This window comes from Mytilus californianus, unplaced genomic scaffold, assembly GCF_021869535.1.
Source record: "Mytilus californianus isolate M0D057914Y unplaced genomic scaffold, xbMytCali1.0.p SCAF_8, whole genome shotgun sequence".
NCBI lineage: Eukaryota > Metazoa > Mollusca > Bivalvia > Mytilida > Mytilidae > Mytilus > Mytilus californianus.
In genome coordinates, this window is record NW_026262734.1 from 29940825 (window position 1) to 29955673 (window position 14849).

The window sequence follows — 14849 nt, forward strand, 5'->3', positions numbered from 1 at the left end:
TTAAAATTTTTTAAGATCTTAGACCACATTCATTCTGTGTCAGAAACCTATGCTGTGTCAAATATTTAATCACAATCCAAATTCAGTGCTGTATCAAGCTTAAATATTGTGTCCATACTCAACTGTTCAGGGTTCGACCTCTGCGGTCGTATCAAGCTGCGCCCAGCGGAGCATTTTATTTGTACTTGATATGTTCCTGTTTTCTGTACCTGATATGTTCCAGTATTTTGTACTTAACATGTTCCTGTTTTTATACGACTGCAAAAAATATTTGCTGTCGTATATTGGTATGACGTTGGAGTCGTCGTCGTCTGAAGACACATTGGTTTTTGCACTCTAACTTTAGTTTAAGTGAATGGAGCTCTATGAAATTTTACCAAAAGGTTCAATACCACAAAAGGAAGGTTGGGATTAATTTTGGTGGTTATGGTACCAACAGTTAAGGTATTAGGGGCCAAAAGGGGCCAAAAATAAGCATTTTTGTAACTTCCAAACATAACTTGTGTGTTAGTGTATGGATCTCTCTGACATTGTACCACAAGGTTCCATATCACAAAGGGAATGCTGGGATTGATTTTGGGGGTAATTGCCTCAAAATTTTAGGAATAAAGGGGCCAAAAAACAAGCATTTTTTCTAGTTTCATGCATATGACAATAACTTGTGTGTAAGTCTATGGATCTTTCTGAAATTGTACTACAAGGTTCCATTTCACAAAGGGAAAGCTGGAATTGAGTTTGGGGGTAATTGCCCAAAACGTTTAGGAATAAGGGGCCAAAAAGGGGCCAACAATAAGCATTTTTCTAGTTTCCAGACAATAACTTGTGTCCAAGAGCATGGATCTCTCTTCACATTTCACATACATCAAACAGGCCGTTTAACCAGGGACATAAATACACAAATATTCTGCACATTTTTCCTGTGATAATCTACTTTTCTCTAGATTCCGAGTTCACAAATGGTTAATTAAATTTGATTTAAGCATAGAAACACAAATATCAGGAACATAAAAAGCTGTCAGATAGAAAGTCAGCATGGCTCTTAGGCATAAAATGGAAACTGCTTTAAAATGCTTATTTTAGCCGTATAATGCCAAAATGCTTATTTTAACAGAATTTCTGTCAAACAAAGATGTAAATCCTTTACTTTTATTGAGTTTGACAAATTGAAACCAGCAAACCATTCAGGAAAGTTGCCAAAGTACAGAATCTACATTTACGGAATTCATCTCTTAGGCCCGAGAACACAGTTATTTCGTAGTGCATTTCTTTTAGACAGTAAATTCAAATTCAAAAAAAATCGCACCTGCTCTATCTCAAAAAGATTTTTACAGTGTAGTGTACTACTATTGATACAAATAATATCAAAATTATAGAAACTTCTACCAGCTCTAACTCAAAATATTGACAATTCTGTGTTAAGGGGGGCTAAAATTCAGTTTGACAGCTTCAGCTAATTTTTGACCTTTTTTAACTGGACCAAATCACTACTTAACATAAAGATTCAGCACCCAAATTTTTTTAACATGTAATTTCATCCCCTTACTTAATATTTCATGCATAAAATATCAAGAAATAAATTGGGAAAGTGTATCAAAAAAAATGCAAGTTATACACTGTTCACACTAGGGACTATATTTGTAGACAACGAAAACCAAAGGACGATAACTGTGTCCTTGGACCAGCTGGAATTGAGTTTGGGGGTAATTGCCCAAAACGTTTAGGAATGAGGGGCCAAAAATAAGCATTTTTCTAGTTTCCAGACAATAACTTGTGTTCAAGTATATGGATCTCTCTGAAATTTTACTGCAAGGTACCATACCAGAAAGGGAAGGCTGGGGATTATTTTGGGGGTAATTACCTCAAAATTTTAGGAATTATGGGCCAAAAAGGGGAAAAAAACAAGCATTTTTCTAGTTTCAGGACAATAACTTCTGTGTAAGTATATGGATCTTTATGAAATTGCACTACAAGGTTCCATATCGCAAAGGAAAAGCTTGGATTGAGTTTGGGGGTAATTGCCCTAAACGTTTAGGAATTTGGGGCCAAAAAACAAGCATTTTTCTAGTTTGCAGACAATAACTTGTGTTCAAGTGTATGGATCTCTCTGAAATTGTATTGCAAGGTACCATACCACAAAGGGAAGGCGGGATTGAGTTTGGGGGTGATGAATCATAAGGGGGTTCAAAAAATGGGGGGGGGGGGGGGTTATTTTTTTTTTCATTTTTTTTCTTGTTTAAAATTATCCATTTTAAATTGTTTATTTCTGATTTATATATAAAAGCAAATAATAATGATATGGTTTCAATAGGTAAATTAAAAAATTTTAAGTTCTGTGTCAGAAACCTATGCTGTTTCAAATATTTAATCACAATCCAAATTCAGAGCTGTATCAAGCTTGAATGCTGTATCCATACTTGCCCCAACTGTGGTGGTTTGTTATTTTTATCAAACTACAAATTAACATCAAATTGGATGTCAATGCAAACACCTAAAATTCTTAGTTTGGTGCTGGGTTTTTGCTTGGTTTTTTTTAGAAACTACATTTTGTACATATTGGGGCGATAGAAGTTGAGAGCAGACAGGTCTTGTAATAGCACTGGCTGAAGATAAATAAGAAAATGTCTCCAGTACTGATTATTTTTGGGTTTATTGCACTTGAATAAACAAAATAGATAAACAAAAATCATCAAAATATATCATTTAAAATGTAATCAATGAAATATTGTTTAAACAGTTTACACACTTAATTAATCATTTATGTTCTGTGCTGTTTCTTACTGAATACATGGCAGCACCAGTTGCAGAGTCACAACTGTTGCCAAATTCTACTGTTAACTTCCCATAATACTTTACTATTTCCTGTCTCATGACCTCATTTCTGGAAAGCAAGGATCCTGACCCAATCAGCTTGTTTATTCCATTTTTCTCCAAAAATGAAACTGGCATCATATTTGACACATTATCTAATAGGCCACAACATACCGATCTAAATAAAGTTCCAAGATCAAGATTTTCAGCACTGATACCAGTGACAGAAGCTGAAAGCTGAGGATCATGTCTTTCTCCAAAAAGTGTAGGTGTGACTTTCAAAGTTTGTGAATTTAGCTTGTTGATAGAAAGATCCATCAGAGTGTCCCATACTTTATCATCTTCTATATTACAACCTGAAATAAAACGAGCAAAATTTTTAATAAGCTTTATATATGAGCTGCATCAGATAGAAATCGACCTTATGCCAATGAATATCAACACATCTGTTAACCTATTTTGGGTTGAAAAAATCTCTACAGAAAGTCTTTAATTGTTTGAAAATTGAGTTGTTATAAGAACCCTACAGAACAGACCAAAATTCATTTTTTTTTTTTTTTTTTGAATGTTCTAAAATCAATCAAAGTCTTATACATGTACATGTATATGTGCAATTTCAAAAGGTCGATTTCTATCTGATGCAGATATATATATATATTTATAAGTTATAGTGGTTGACAATGGGTTAATTCAGAAATTCAAACTTGGCCCCTAGTAACGTACATTGCGCATTCTCTGTGTCCTCGATGGAAAATTTTAAAAATACACAATCACTTCTGTTTTCTCTTTTAACAACTGTACTTTTGAAATATAATTTATGTAGGTGATTGATAGATTTTCTACACTTCAAAATATTGATTGATTGTTGTTTATTGCCACTTTGAGCACTATTATGTTAGTCAGTTTTTATTCATGGAGGAAGCCAGAGTGCCCAAAGAGAACCATTGACTTTTGGCTGGAAAACTGACAATCCAAGTCAATTAAGATTGGAGTTGAACACTCCTGCCATAAAAACCTCAGTGTTGACAAGCTAGTGATACGGTATATGAAATATGTAGACCATCACTGAGGCCCCTCACTCCAAAATAATTGTTGGATTTAACATCTGTTAATTTCAGACAATATACTCGAAAAATGTATCTTAATTTATTATTACTAAATATTTAAATATTTTAGAGTAAATGTTGACATTTTATCCACTTTAGATAAATTAGATGATTGATTGATTGATTTTTGGTGTTTAACACCACTTTAATCACTATAGGCTATTCCTGGCGGCCAGTTTTCATTGGTGGAGGAAGCTGGAGTGCCTATAGGAAACCACCATGAACCTTCGGCAGGAAAAACTGGCAATCCTAGTCAATAAAGATTATAGTCCAAAGCACCTGCCATGTGTGGGATTCAAAGTCACAATCTCAGTATTTCAAACTATTGGTACAGTAGGTGAACTACTTAGACCACTTTGCCAGCAGTGCCCAAGATTGATTAGAAAGAACATGAATATCCCAGTAAAAGGTAACCATAAATCATGCTATTGTAGTCCTTTTACTTTATTTGTGCATTAAGGTTTTTTAATCATAGCTCATTTATATCATACCAAAACATTTCATCCATCCTCGAAGCATGGAAACAAAATTAGCCAAAACATTTCCACCATTTAAACTTGCAGCTATTGCTAAGTAACTGTCTTCAAAGTATGGAAAGTACTGTACTGGGCACATGCTGTCTGCTTTCAAGGGAAGTAACTCCTCATTTCTAACAGGAAAAGCAAGTTGACAAGATGTACTGATATTTATTACTGAAAATAAACACAGATACAAAAAAATTATTATATATAACAATATAAACTTGACTTTTAAAAAGAAAAAGGTCTTTCCCAGCTCAAGAATGTTGAATGTCTATTTGGTGAATTTTTGTCAACTCATTAATGTTGGTTTGCTGCCTAATTGACTTTTGGAAAGAACTTACCTTTATTCATATTTACTTCTGTATTTATAATGGCATAGCATCTGGTTTGGTTAAGGACACACCGCTTTTTAGGGTTATCACTTTATTACGAACAAAATGAAGCATTTCCACTGAGTAATCTCCTCTTGGTCAAGGTATTTAAACTTTTGTCAGTTCTATTGTCCCATTGATTAAATACAATAGCTATTGTTCTCTGTGTTGTTTGTTCACTGAGACCTTTAAATTTCTTCTAAGAGAAATCCATCACTCATTGATTAATTTACCCCTGTAAAAAAAATATCTTCAAAAGTAGATGAAAATACATGTATCAAATAAAAAAACTGTATGCGATGTTATGTTTTTTCAATATCAATAATATTTTTTCAATCTGTTCAATGTAAACACTGATTCAAACATTAAAAGTTGATTTCTGATAAAATTTTCAACATTGTTCCCATTGAAATTTTGTTTTTGTGTGTTCGACAAATAAAAACTGGAAAATGACAATGTTTAAATTAAGACCTTCTTAAATGTATTCTATAACTAAACAAATAAAAACTGCAAATTTCAACAACAATGCTAAAAATTTTGTCAGAAATTAACTGTTTACATTGAACAGATTGAAAATATATAATTAATATTGAATAAATACAACATCACATGCAGATTTTGGAGTTGATACATGTATTTTCATCTATTTAGAAGATAATTTTTTTATTCAGGTAAATTAATCAATGAGTGATGGATTTCTCTTAGAAGAATTTTAAAGGTCCCAGTGAATATACTACACAGAGAACAATATAGCTATTGTATTTGTACAATGGGACAATAGAACTGACAATTTATCAAATGGGGGTGACTCTGGAAATGTTTCATTTGGTTCGCAATAATATAAAAATAAAAAATAAATTAAGCATTCATGATCCTGAATTTAAAAAAAAACTTCTACTTTTCACAGAAACTACTCAAGTGAATTATTACTTAAGTCAATAGGCAACAAACATTTAAACAAACCTGCATCTTGTTGTGACTTAAGAACAGAATACACAGCACACTGTACATCACCAAGAGCTGCTAGAACAGTTACACCTGGTTTGATTCCACACCATTCCTGTTGTAAAGTGCCTGCTTTATGACCAGGACAGACAACATAGGGTAACAAATCAATATGCAATCCACACTCTGTCAACCTATCAATATTTCAATATGATAGAGGAGAAAATAAAGTGAAAAGAGATTATTATATAGCTTTTACAACGCAGACTTAGAATTTAAAGGTGTTCACAAAAAAATTGAAGTAAAGTAAAGAAGAGGGGTGCTGGTTGCAAGGATGTTCTAATTATTTAATAGAATAATTGAATAGTTTCCTTTAAGTATAATTTTGTATATAATTCATATGGACTAAAATGTGTTCCAAAATTCCTGTGTTCAAGAAAAGGAAGTTGTTATGTAAAAAAAAAACACAACCGAGGCCTCCATGACTGTCTACAGTCTCAACTTTTCTAAAATAATCTATCGATTGTGAGGCATAAAAAAATGGAATGCCTAGATTAGATTACTCTACATCCATTTAATAAGTTACATGTATCAGTAAATACAATGTACTTGTACAAGTCTTACCCCTAACTGAAAATAAAAAGTAATAGTTCATGGTCCACTTGGGAATGAGGAGCATAACTAAAATTGCTTTCCTTTTACTTTAAATTAATCAAAATGTAATATATGTGATAGTACACTATTATATTATCTTATTCTTATACATTTACTAGTACAAGATATTTCAATAGTAGCCTTAACTTCCAAATCTAAAATCTATAAATTTCTTCAATTGAGGTATATTATACCCACTGTGAAAAGTTCCATGACATTTCCCTGGTGTTAAAATATCCCCAACTTGCTGCCAACTGTACTGATGTAATTGGTTTATCCAATCCACACAACCCTGCAACCAGAAAATCCATTACTGTACCACTATTTCCAAATTGACACAAAATTTCGGGACGATGCTTACTCAACCATAAAATTGTGGCACATCCATATCCTGTTGACAGCGGTAGGTGAGAGTCAGGTTTTGGAAGAGACAACAAAAATTCTGAAGAACATCTCTGGTCTTGCCATGTATACAAATTGCTACAGTTATCTCCCCCTACATTTTCAAACTGAGTTGTAAAATTTGGTTTCACTGCTAGTTCTGACCACAACATAACACCATGCATTTGTCCAGTAATGCATATTGTATTGATCAACTGCTTTTGTGGGGCTGGAATTGTTTCTAAGCATTGTTTTAAAGTTTTCAAGATAAGAATTGGATCTTGTTCTGAGCCTTTACTACCAATATCACTAGGGATTTCTGCATGACTAGGTTTTGATATGGAGTGTAATACTTCCATTTTATCACCATCAATTAAGCATGTCTTCACTGAGGTTGTTCCCAGATCTATGCCTAGGCATAGTTTACTTTCTTTACAATCCATAGTGTCATCAAAATGTCCGAACTTTAACCATATATTTCATATACATGTATGAAATCTGAAAAAAATAAAGCATATAATCATAAATTTAATCTTCATAACATTTAAGTTATACAAACAAGAAAATATAAATTGCTACATAATTTTATGTGTATCAATATCTATACTTTCTGAGTAAAAATTATCAATACTAAGACTTCCTGTTTTAAAAGTTTCTCAAAAATATTGAAATAACAAGTATACAAACAAAGATATCTCCTTTTATTCATTTAATAACAATGGAATGGAATATGAGCAATAAAAATCTCTCAATTTGTTTCACTCATTGGGTCAAAATAAGAAAGTTTATTCAAATGATGACAGGTAAATGATTGATGATTTGAATATCAAAATACTTTACCCATTTTTCAATAATTTTACAAATACATATGCATAAATTAATTAAAGAACCTTTGTAAGACTCATAACTCCTACAAAAGTCAACTGATAAAAATTTCTTGTGGATATGCACATATACATATAATGTCCTTATTATCTACCAAATTTATTAGAATTCTGTTGTGTGGTTTCAGAAGAGTTGCCATTTTCAAACTGTTGCAGTAGTATATTTAGGCCATAACTCCCAGAAAAAAAATTGAATCATAATTTCCTGTGGATATGCACATCTACATAGTATGTCCTTATTATCTACAAAATTTCATGAAATTCAGTTGAGTGGATTCAGAGGAGTGGTGATGACAAATTGTTGCAGTAGTATATTTACGTCAAAATTTTTAAGTTCAAAGAGGCATAACTCCTAGAAAAAGAATTGAATCATAACTTCCTGTAAATATGAACATCTACATAGTGTGTCCTTATCATGTATAAAGTTTCATGAAATTATGTTGTGTGGTTTTAGAGGAGTTGTGATGACAAGAACAGGACTGACAGACGAATGGACAGACGGGTCAAAAACATTATACCCTACGGAACTTTGTTCCGTGGAGTATAAAAATATTATTATCAGGGTCTGGATGGGGTTTATAGAATAAAGAATAATGAGCAAAATAAATAAAGAATAGAGAATAATAGGGTGCTGAAGTATAAAGATTAACTGTTGAAAATTAAAAAATTAGGTAAAACTATACTGATTACAGAAATGAACAGTACATAAAAAAATTATATAATCATGATAATTACAGACAGATTTAAATTAATATCAAAATAATTTTCCAGAGAATTTTTCAGAATAAGCAATATTTTTAAAGATAAAGAAAAATGCCTTCAAAAATTAAAGAATACAGAAACGAAGGATACCCTATCCAGACTTTCATTAATTGCTTTACATTGCTTTTATAGAAAATTTTGATACAAAATTGCAAATATTCACAGGTTTTTGTAAAGTATTGCAATATATGACACCCATCAGATAATTTGTATCTGAATTAAAGCTTTATTTCTGGTATGATTTTGGTACAAACATGACCCTGTGAAAATGTAAATTCAATGTTTATAATATAATAAGTCACTTAAGAGTTCAATAGTCCCTGTGTGAAATTAATTTAGGTGAAATTGGTGACTTAATTACTCTTTCAAGTTCTAACAAGTTTGTAGATTAGTGAATATATTATTTACCAGCATGATCTCAAACATTATAAAAAAAGAAAAATATAAAATATTTTTTTCATTTCAAATATCAAAAGGATTTTCTTGTATATCTGTATTTTCTTCTACATGCTTTTAAACATTTTTTTTTTATAATTCAGCAATCAGTCTAAAACTATCAATAGTCTTAACTGATACATGTACAATGTAGTAACCAAGGTAGTTTCTGGCACTATTATACTAAGACTTAGTATAATAGTCCCAGGTAGTTTATATCAGAGACATTTGTATATATGTCTCTGTTTATATTAATCTAATTTATTTAAAATAGAAATCTTTCATTCACTTTTAAATGAATTATATATACATTTCATTTATAAAAAGAACACCTTTGAAATGGTAATCAATTACACTTAGTCATAGAGAGATTCAGTACATAGACATTGTCACTGGTTTGCAAATGTTACAGAAAATGTAAGTTAACATGTCGATTATCTCCCATTGTATTTGGGGCGATTTTAACTATACGCCCATCTCAAGTCCTGAGCCTTGCATACACTGTTAAAGTATTATAATTACTATTAATTTTCATGATTTAGCCATTTGGAATATTTTGGCAATAATGTGATTTGACACACTATATAAACAAAGTCACTTTTAACATGTAAGATCATGTAATAATTCCAAATTACCTTTTAAATTATCTCCCTGTGGTTCTTTACGATTAGACGTCCTTTAATCGGAGTAGATGTGGCGCCAGATTTTGAAATTTTAAATAATTATTTTACGCAAAATTTATTTTTAACCTGATCACTGATCTTTCAATTAACTAAAACATGTACAGCATTTATCATATCGTAGATAGCAGATAATAGCAGATGTAGTCCTATAACATGCGAAAATACTCAGTCAACTCTTCGTTGGCGTTTTTTAATACTCTTTATTATGATGATTCTTGTGTTGAAAACTTTGAGGAAAACGAAAATTTGTAAACAGCAAAACAAGATCAACAAAATAATTTTAGTCATGAATTATATTCTAGACTACTTGTAATGTTAGAGAGTGTTCATTGTTGAAGGTGCAAATATACACAGGGGAGCGACACTGGCTCTAGATCTACAGAGCTTCTTTTTTAAGAGTATCATATATTGTGTCATATGTAAAACAGGATCTGCTAACCCTTCCGGGGTACATGAGATCACCCCCGGTTTTTGGTTGGGTTAATTCATGTTGCTCAGTCTTTAGTTTGTTTATATGTGATGTTTTGTAGACTGGTGTTTGTCTTATCGTCGTTATCGTTTTTTGCCATGATTTTGGCAGTCTCTCTTCGACTGTTTAAGAAGTTTAAATTTTCTTTGGTATATTCTTACCTATTTTGTAATATACATATTACTTGAAATAAGTAAAGCAGTATAATTTATGTTTCATGAACAAGATGGGGGAAATTTTAACAGGCTCCTGTTAATTTTATAAGCAATTGAGTTTAAACAATGTTTACTTTTTTTGACTGGATTCCTGCTGGTCATAACTTTTTCTGTACGGACATAATTATGTGTTTTTTTTTTTTTTGACTAATTGATTATCATATTATTTATAAGATGACTGTGGTACTGAAGCTTTTTCCTATTCATGCTAGTAAAGTTATCTAATAAATTTACACATTATAACTACACGGGTATCTAAGTAAGAAATCATATACAATAAACCCTAAATCTCAGCGTATATAATACCAGAAGTCCATTACTACATTACTACAGGAAGTGTGCAACCCACTATATATAGCAAGAGATCATGATGTCCCCGTACTTCCACAATGAAGCTATTAAACCGAGAGTTCCAAGTGGCGAAGTTGAAACCATCTCTTCGTAAATTTTACGGACGCCACCACGAGTTGGTTGACCATTATGGATTATCTGTTTCACAGATGACGACGGATATGTTCCAATTGTCGTAACCACAATCCCGTCCTCTTTTCCCCGAATGTGACCTACCGAATTAGACTTATTACTGGATTTATTCTAACACGAGCAACACGACGGGTACAACATGTGGAGTAGGATATTCTTACCCTTCCGGAGCACCTCCGGTTTTTGGTGCAGTCTTTAGTTTTCTATGTTGTGTTTTGTGTACTGTTGTTTGTCTTTTGGTCTTTTTCTATTTATGTCATGGCGTTGTCAGTTTATTTTCGACTTATGAGTTTGAATGTCCTTTTGGTTTCTCGCCTCTCTTTTCCAACTGTGATTGGAAGTAAATTTGAACGAGATTTCTATCTATAATAACAAAAATATATGGGCAAAATGTTTGCAATGCATTCTCGAAAAATAGGTTGGAAAATTGTGCACTCATATATACAATACAAGAGCCACTGGATGCGGAATTTACCAACGAATCATTGTCTTTTTTAATCATACCTGTACACTTTGATGTCATTAATCGCCAATAGGTACCGAATAATACTTTGGAAAATACACTTTAGAAGTAAAAGCGTAGACGTAGTTTCGAAATTTATATTGGGAACCTACAATTAGGTCCTGGTGGACCAATAAATATATGTTCATAGGAAACGAATACCTCTGTCATTCAAATTCTCAATACATTTCTTCTGCGTTGCAATATTACGTTAATGTAGATATATGTGCATTATACATGTTATATTAGAATTAATTCACACTTTAATATATATTTCAGTCAAACATATTAAATTGAGTTTATGTCATTATTTATCTTCATGATAGTATAAAGTCTCCTTTGTTTTGGGTTTAATCAAAGCTTTTACAGTACAACCATGGAAGTATTATATTGTCAATATAATACTTCCATGGTACAACCAATAATGTTTTAAAATTAATTTTCGAACAATGTTGCATTTTATTGGCCAAAACTATCAAAACTTCCTGATAAGCAGTGTATATAAAATAGACAAGTATTTCTAAACAAGAAATAGTGAGCTGATGTCATGTCTTTCCATCCGATGGTTAAAGGGCTTATTTTATATTTTGTCGTATACCTAGTTAACTTTTCGGTAGCATGGGTAGTAAACTATGATTTTAAGAATTACGTACATTTGTCATCACATCCAAGACGAGATGACCTTTATTATCCAACTTGGTGTGGATACGATCTGTCCGTCAAGAAATTCTGTGTTCGTTGTTATTCTATACCGAAGTGGATGATACCTTCTTATTACTTACCTGCGTCTTTCGATGTCCTAGATCTGGAGTATACAAGTCCAACAGGAATTGGGAAAGTTATAAAGAAATCGATAAATACTCAAGTGGAATACATATCAGTTGTACATATTAAAGGTTATTTGTCTTCTATTCCAAGTAACCTTGGAGATTTTGAAAAGATTGGATATATTGACTTTTCTTTCAACAAAATAAATAAAATTGATTATATAGAGAATTTGCATTTCTTAGATACCCTTATTCTAAAGGGCAACAAACTTACGCATATTAATTCGGCAAGCTTTTCCGGTTTGACGCTTTTACGAAAATTAGATTTGTCGCAGAATAATATATATTACTTGGAACCAGGTTGGCTTCATTTTCGGAACATGACATTGTTTCACCTAGATTTAAGTTATAACAAATTGGAAACGCTTGATGCCTCAAATCTTATACAGAAAAGAATGTTTTGTTTTTATTATTTTGAGCACAATATGGTAAACAAATTTACTAATGTGTTGAATTTAGAAATTAATGAGGAGACTAACTTTGAAACTGGAGAATCTATTTATCTTGGACATAATAACTTTACATATTTCCCGACTATTGAAGAAATTGGACTGAAAGATAGATCTTTTTTAGGTAAGATAAGACATGGGATAGACTTCCGTAATAACGACTTTCTTGTATGTGATTGTAAGATGTACGACTTATTGGCAGTGTTTGAACTTCTCGTATCCAAATATCCAAGCTATGACTCAAACGAGTTATGTTATAGTCCACACGCACTTCAAAACTGGACAATAAACGACCTGACAGTAAATAAGCACCGTCTCGTTTGTAATATTACAGTATGCCCTGTTGAATGTCATTGCTCCTTTCATCCACACGAGTCGCAAACAGTAGTAAATTGTTCGTCGCTAAATCTGAAAAGGGTACCAAATCTCCTGCTCAAGGACACAAACCTTGTAATCGATCTATCAAATAATACAATAGAGGATCCAAATATGAGTGAATCAATTTATAAACGAATAAAGCAACTCAACCTCACGAACAACAATATTGACCAGCTCACAGACAAACTTGTTTACCAATTAAGTAATGTCAGTTTAATTAATTTCGATGCAAACATGATAAAGTCAATACCAAGAGCACTTCAAACCAGGAGTCCATGTGACGTTATTTTAGGCAATATTACGATTATTTGTACGTGTAATGACTTATGGCTGAAAATATGGCTATCATCAGGAAGAAATAGTTGCCAAAAAAATACGATGATCTTCTGTAAAACAAAACATGGAATTTATTCAATACATGATACGACAGATGACTTGTTAAATTGCAAAGTTAGAGAATTAGATATGACTCTTACTATTGTTACAGGGATACTCACATCATGTTTTGCTATTTGTGCGTTAACAGCCTTTAAATTTCGACAAGAGCTGTTTATCGTGTATCGTGAAATGCCGCATTTTACTCGGCATCAGAAAATTCGCGTAATTCCTGAAATTATAATTAACAGTGTTTACATTTCATTTGATAACAATGATCGTCAACTATTGAACTGGGTCACATGCGTTTTAGTTCCGCGTTTAGAATCAAGATCGTTCAAAGTTTTTATTTTTATCCGTGATAGCTATGCAGGAGAATCATATGAGGATGAAATACGTAAATTGATAAGCAAGAGTAATAACTACATAATCATAGTGAGTGAACATTATTTGTCACGTGATAATCAGTTTCCTAATTTTTTGGAATGGAAATATGCATTTGACCTTTATGCTTCAAATTCCTATAGAAGGCTAATTGTGGTAAATTACGATTTGCTACAAGCTGCACAAGTGGAAGACAGATATTTGCGTGCTATAATAAGGTTAGGACGAGATGTTGACTTCTCAGATAAAACAAGAAAGTTAAGTAAGGAAATTCTTACTAGACTAGGACGGCCAATCATAAGGCCAACAGATGTCACATTTTAAAGAAAGATTCCAAATTCAAATATATATAGACATTAAATGTTTTCTTCTGTATCCCTTGGTATGAAATTATTTTATTCAAATAATTATATCATGACAGTGGCGGATCCAGAACTTTTCATAAGGGGGGGCCCGCTGACTGACCTAAGGGGGGGGGGGGGCCGCTCCAGTCATGCTTCAGTGATTCCCTATATGATCAACCAAATTTTTTCCCACGAAAGGGGGGGGGGGGGGGGGGCAGGCCCCCCCCCCCCTGGATCCGCCTATACAGGATGCCTGCTATATAAGATATTACCGATAATACACCATAAGCAGTAGGATCAAGAAACAAGTATCAGTGCGTATTTTAATCTGTCTCCAAAAATTGATGACATACAACATTATGAATACTTGAATTGTATATCCCTTCTTTCAATTACTAGTATAATTACGGGTTCGTGACAGAATTTAATTAGTACATCTTTTTAGACTCAATTTTTAGTTTTCATTTTGTCATCTGATAAAGTAATGCAAGTAGATAGTTTTCTCTGCTTGCAATAGCTCACTGGCTAACCCCGTCCTTGTCTTCTTAATTGGTTTCTAATCGGACTTTAAACATGTTAATCGTGAGCAGCTTGACGGGTAACAAAGTGGAGCGGAAATCGCTTACTACTGGAGAACCTAATTTTGTCTCATTTAGTTTGATTTGGGTGCATTTTTGCTTCTTGATATCACCTATGTAACTTAGTTGTGAAATTGTAAATCTACCCAAAAAAAGAAATTTTGTTTAGAGGTAGCATAAAATCCGAAACCAAGCATAATGACGGAAATGACTTCCGGAAATCACTTTTTCGAATTATTCCCTAAATAAGATTTAGTGCAAAATCATTAGGGAGGATTGCAAACTACCTTTAAGG

The 14849-nt window shown here is 32.5% G+C and overlaps 1 protein-coding gene across 1 annotated transcript; it reads right to left on the reverse strand.

Annotated features, from left to right (window-relative positions):
* Positions 1 to 2628: 2628 nt before the first annotated feature.
* On the reverse strand, positions 2629 to 9509 carry LOC127710887 (sedoheptulokinase-like). Its single transcript, XM_052216848.1, has 5 exons — positions 9200 to 9509; positions 6604 to 7284; positions 5770 to 5945; positions 4406 to 4606; positions 2629 to 3164 (listed from the first exon to the last, which is right to left on the reverse strand). Exons 2-5 carry the CDS (start codon positions 7227 to 7229, stop codon positions 2752 to 2754), a joined length of 1416 nt encoding a protein of 471 aa, XP_052072808.1. The 5' UTR covers positions 7230 to 7284; positions 9200 to 9509; the 3' UTR covers positions 2629 to 2751.
* Positions 9510 to 14849: the final 5340 nt, after the last annotated feature.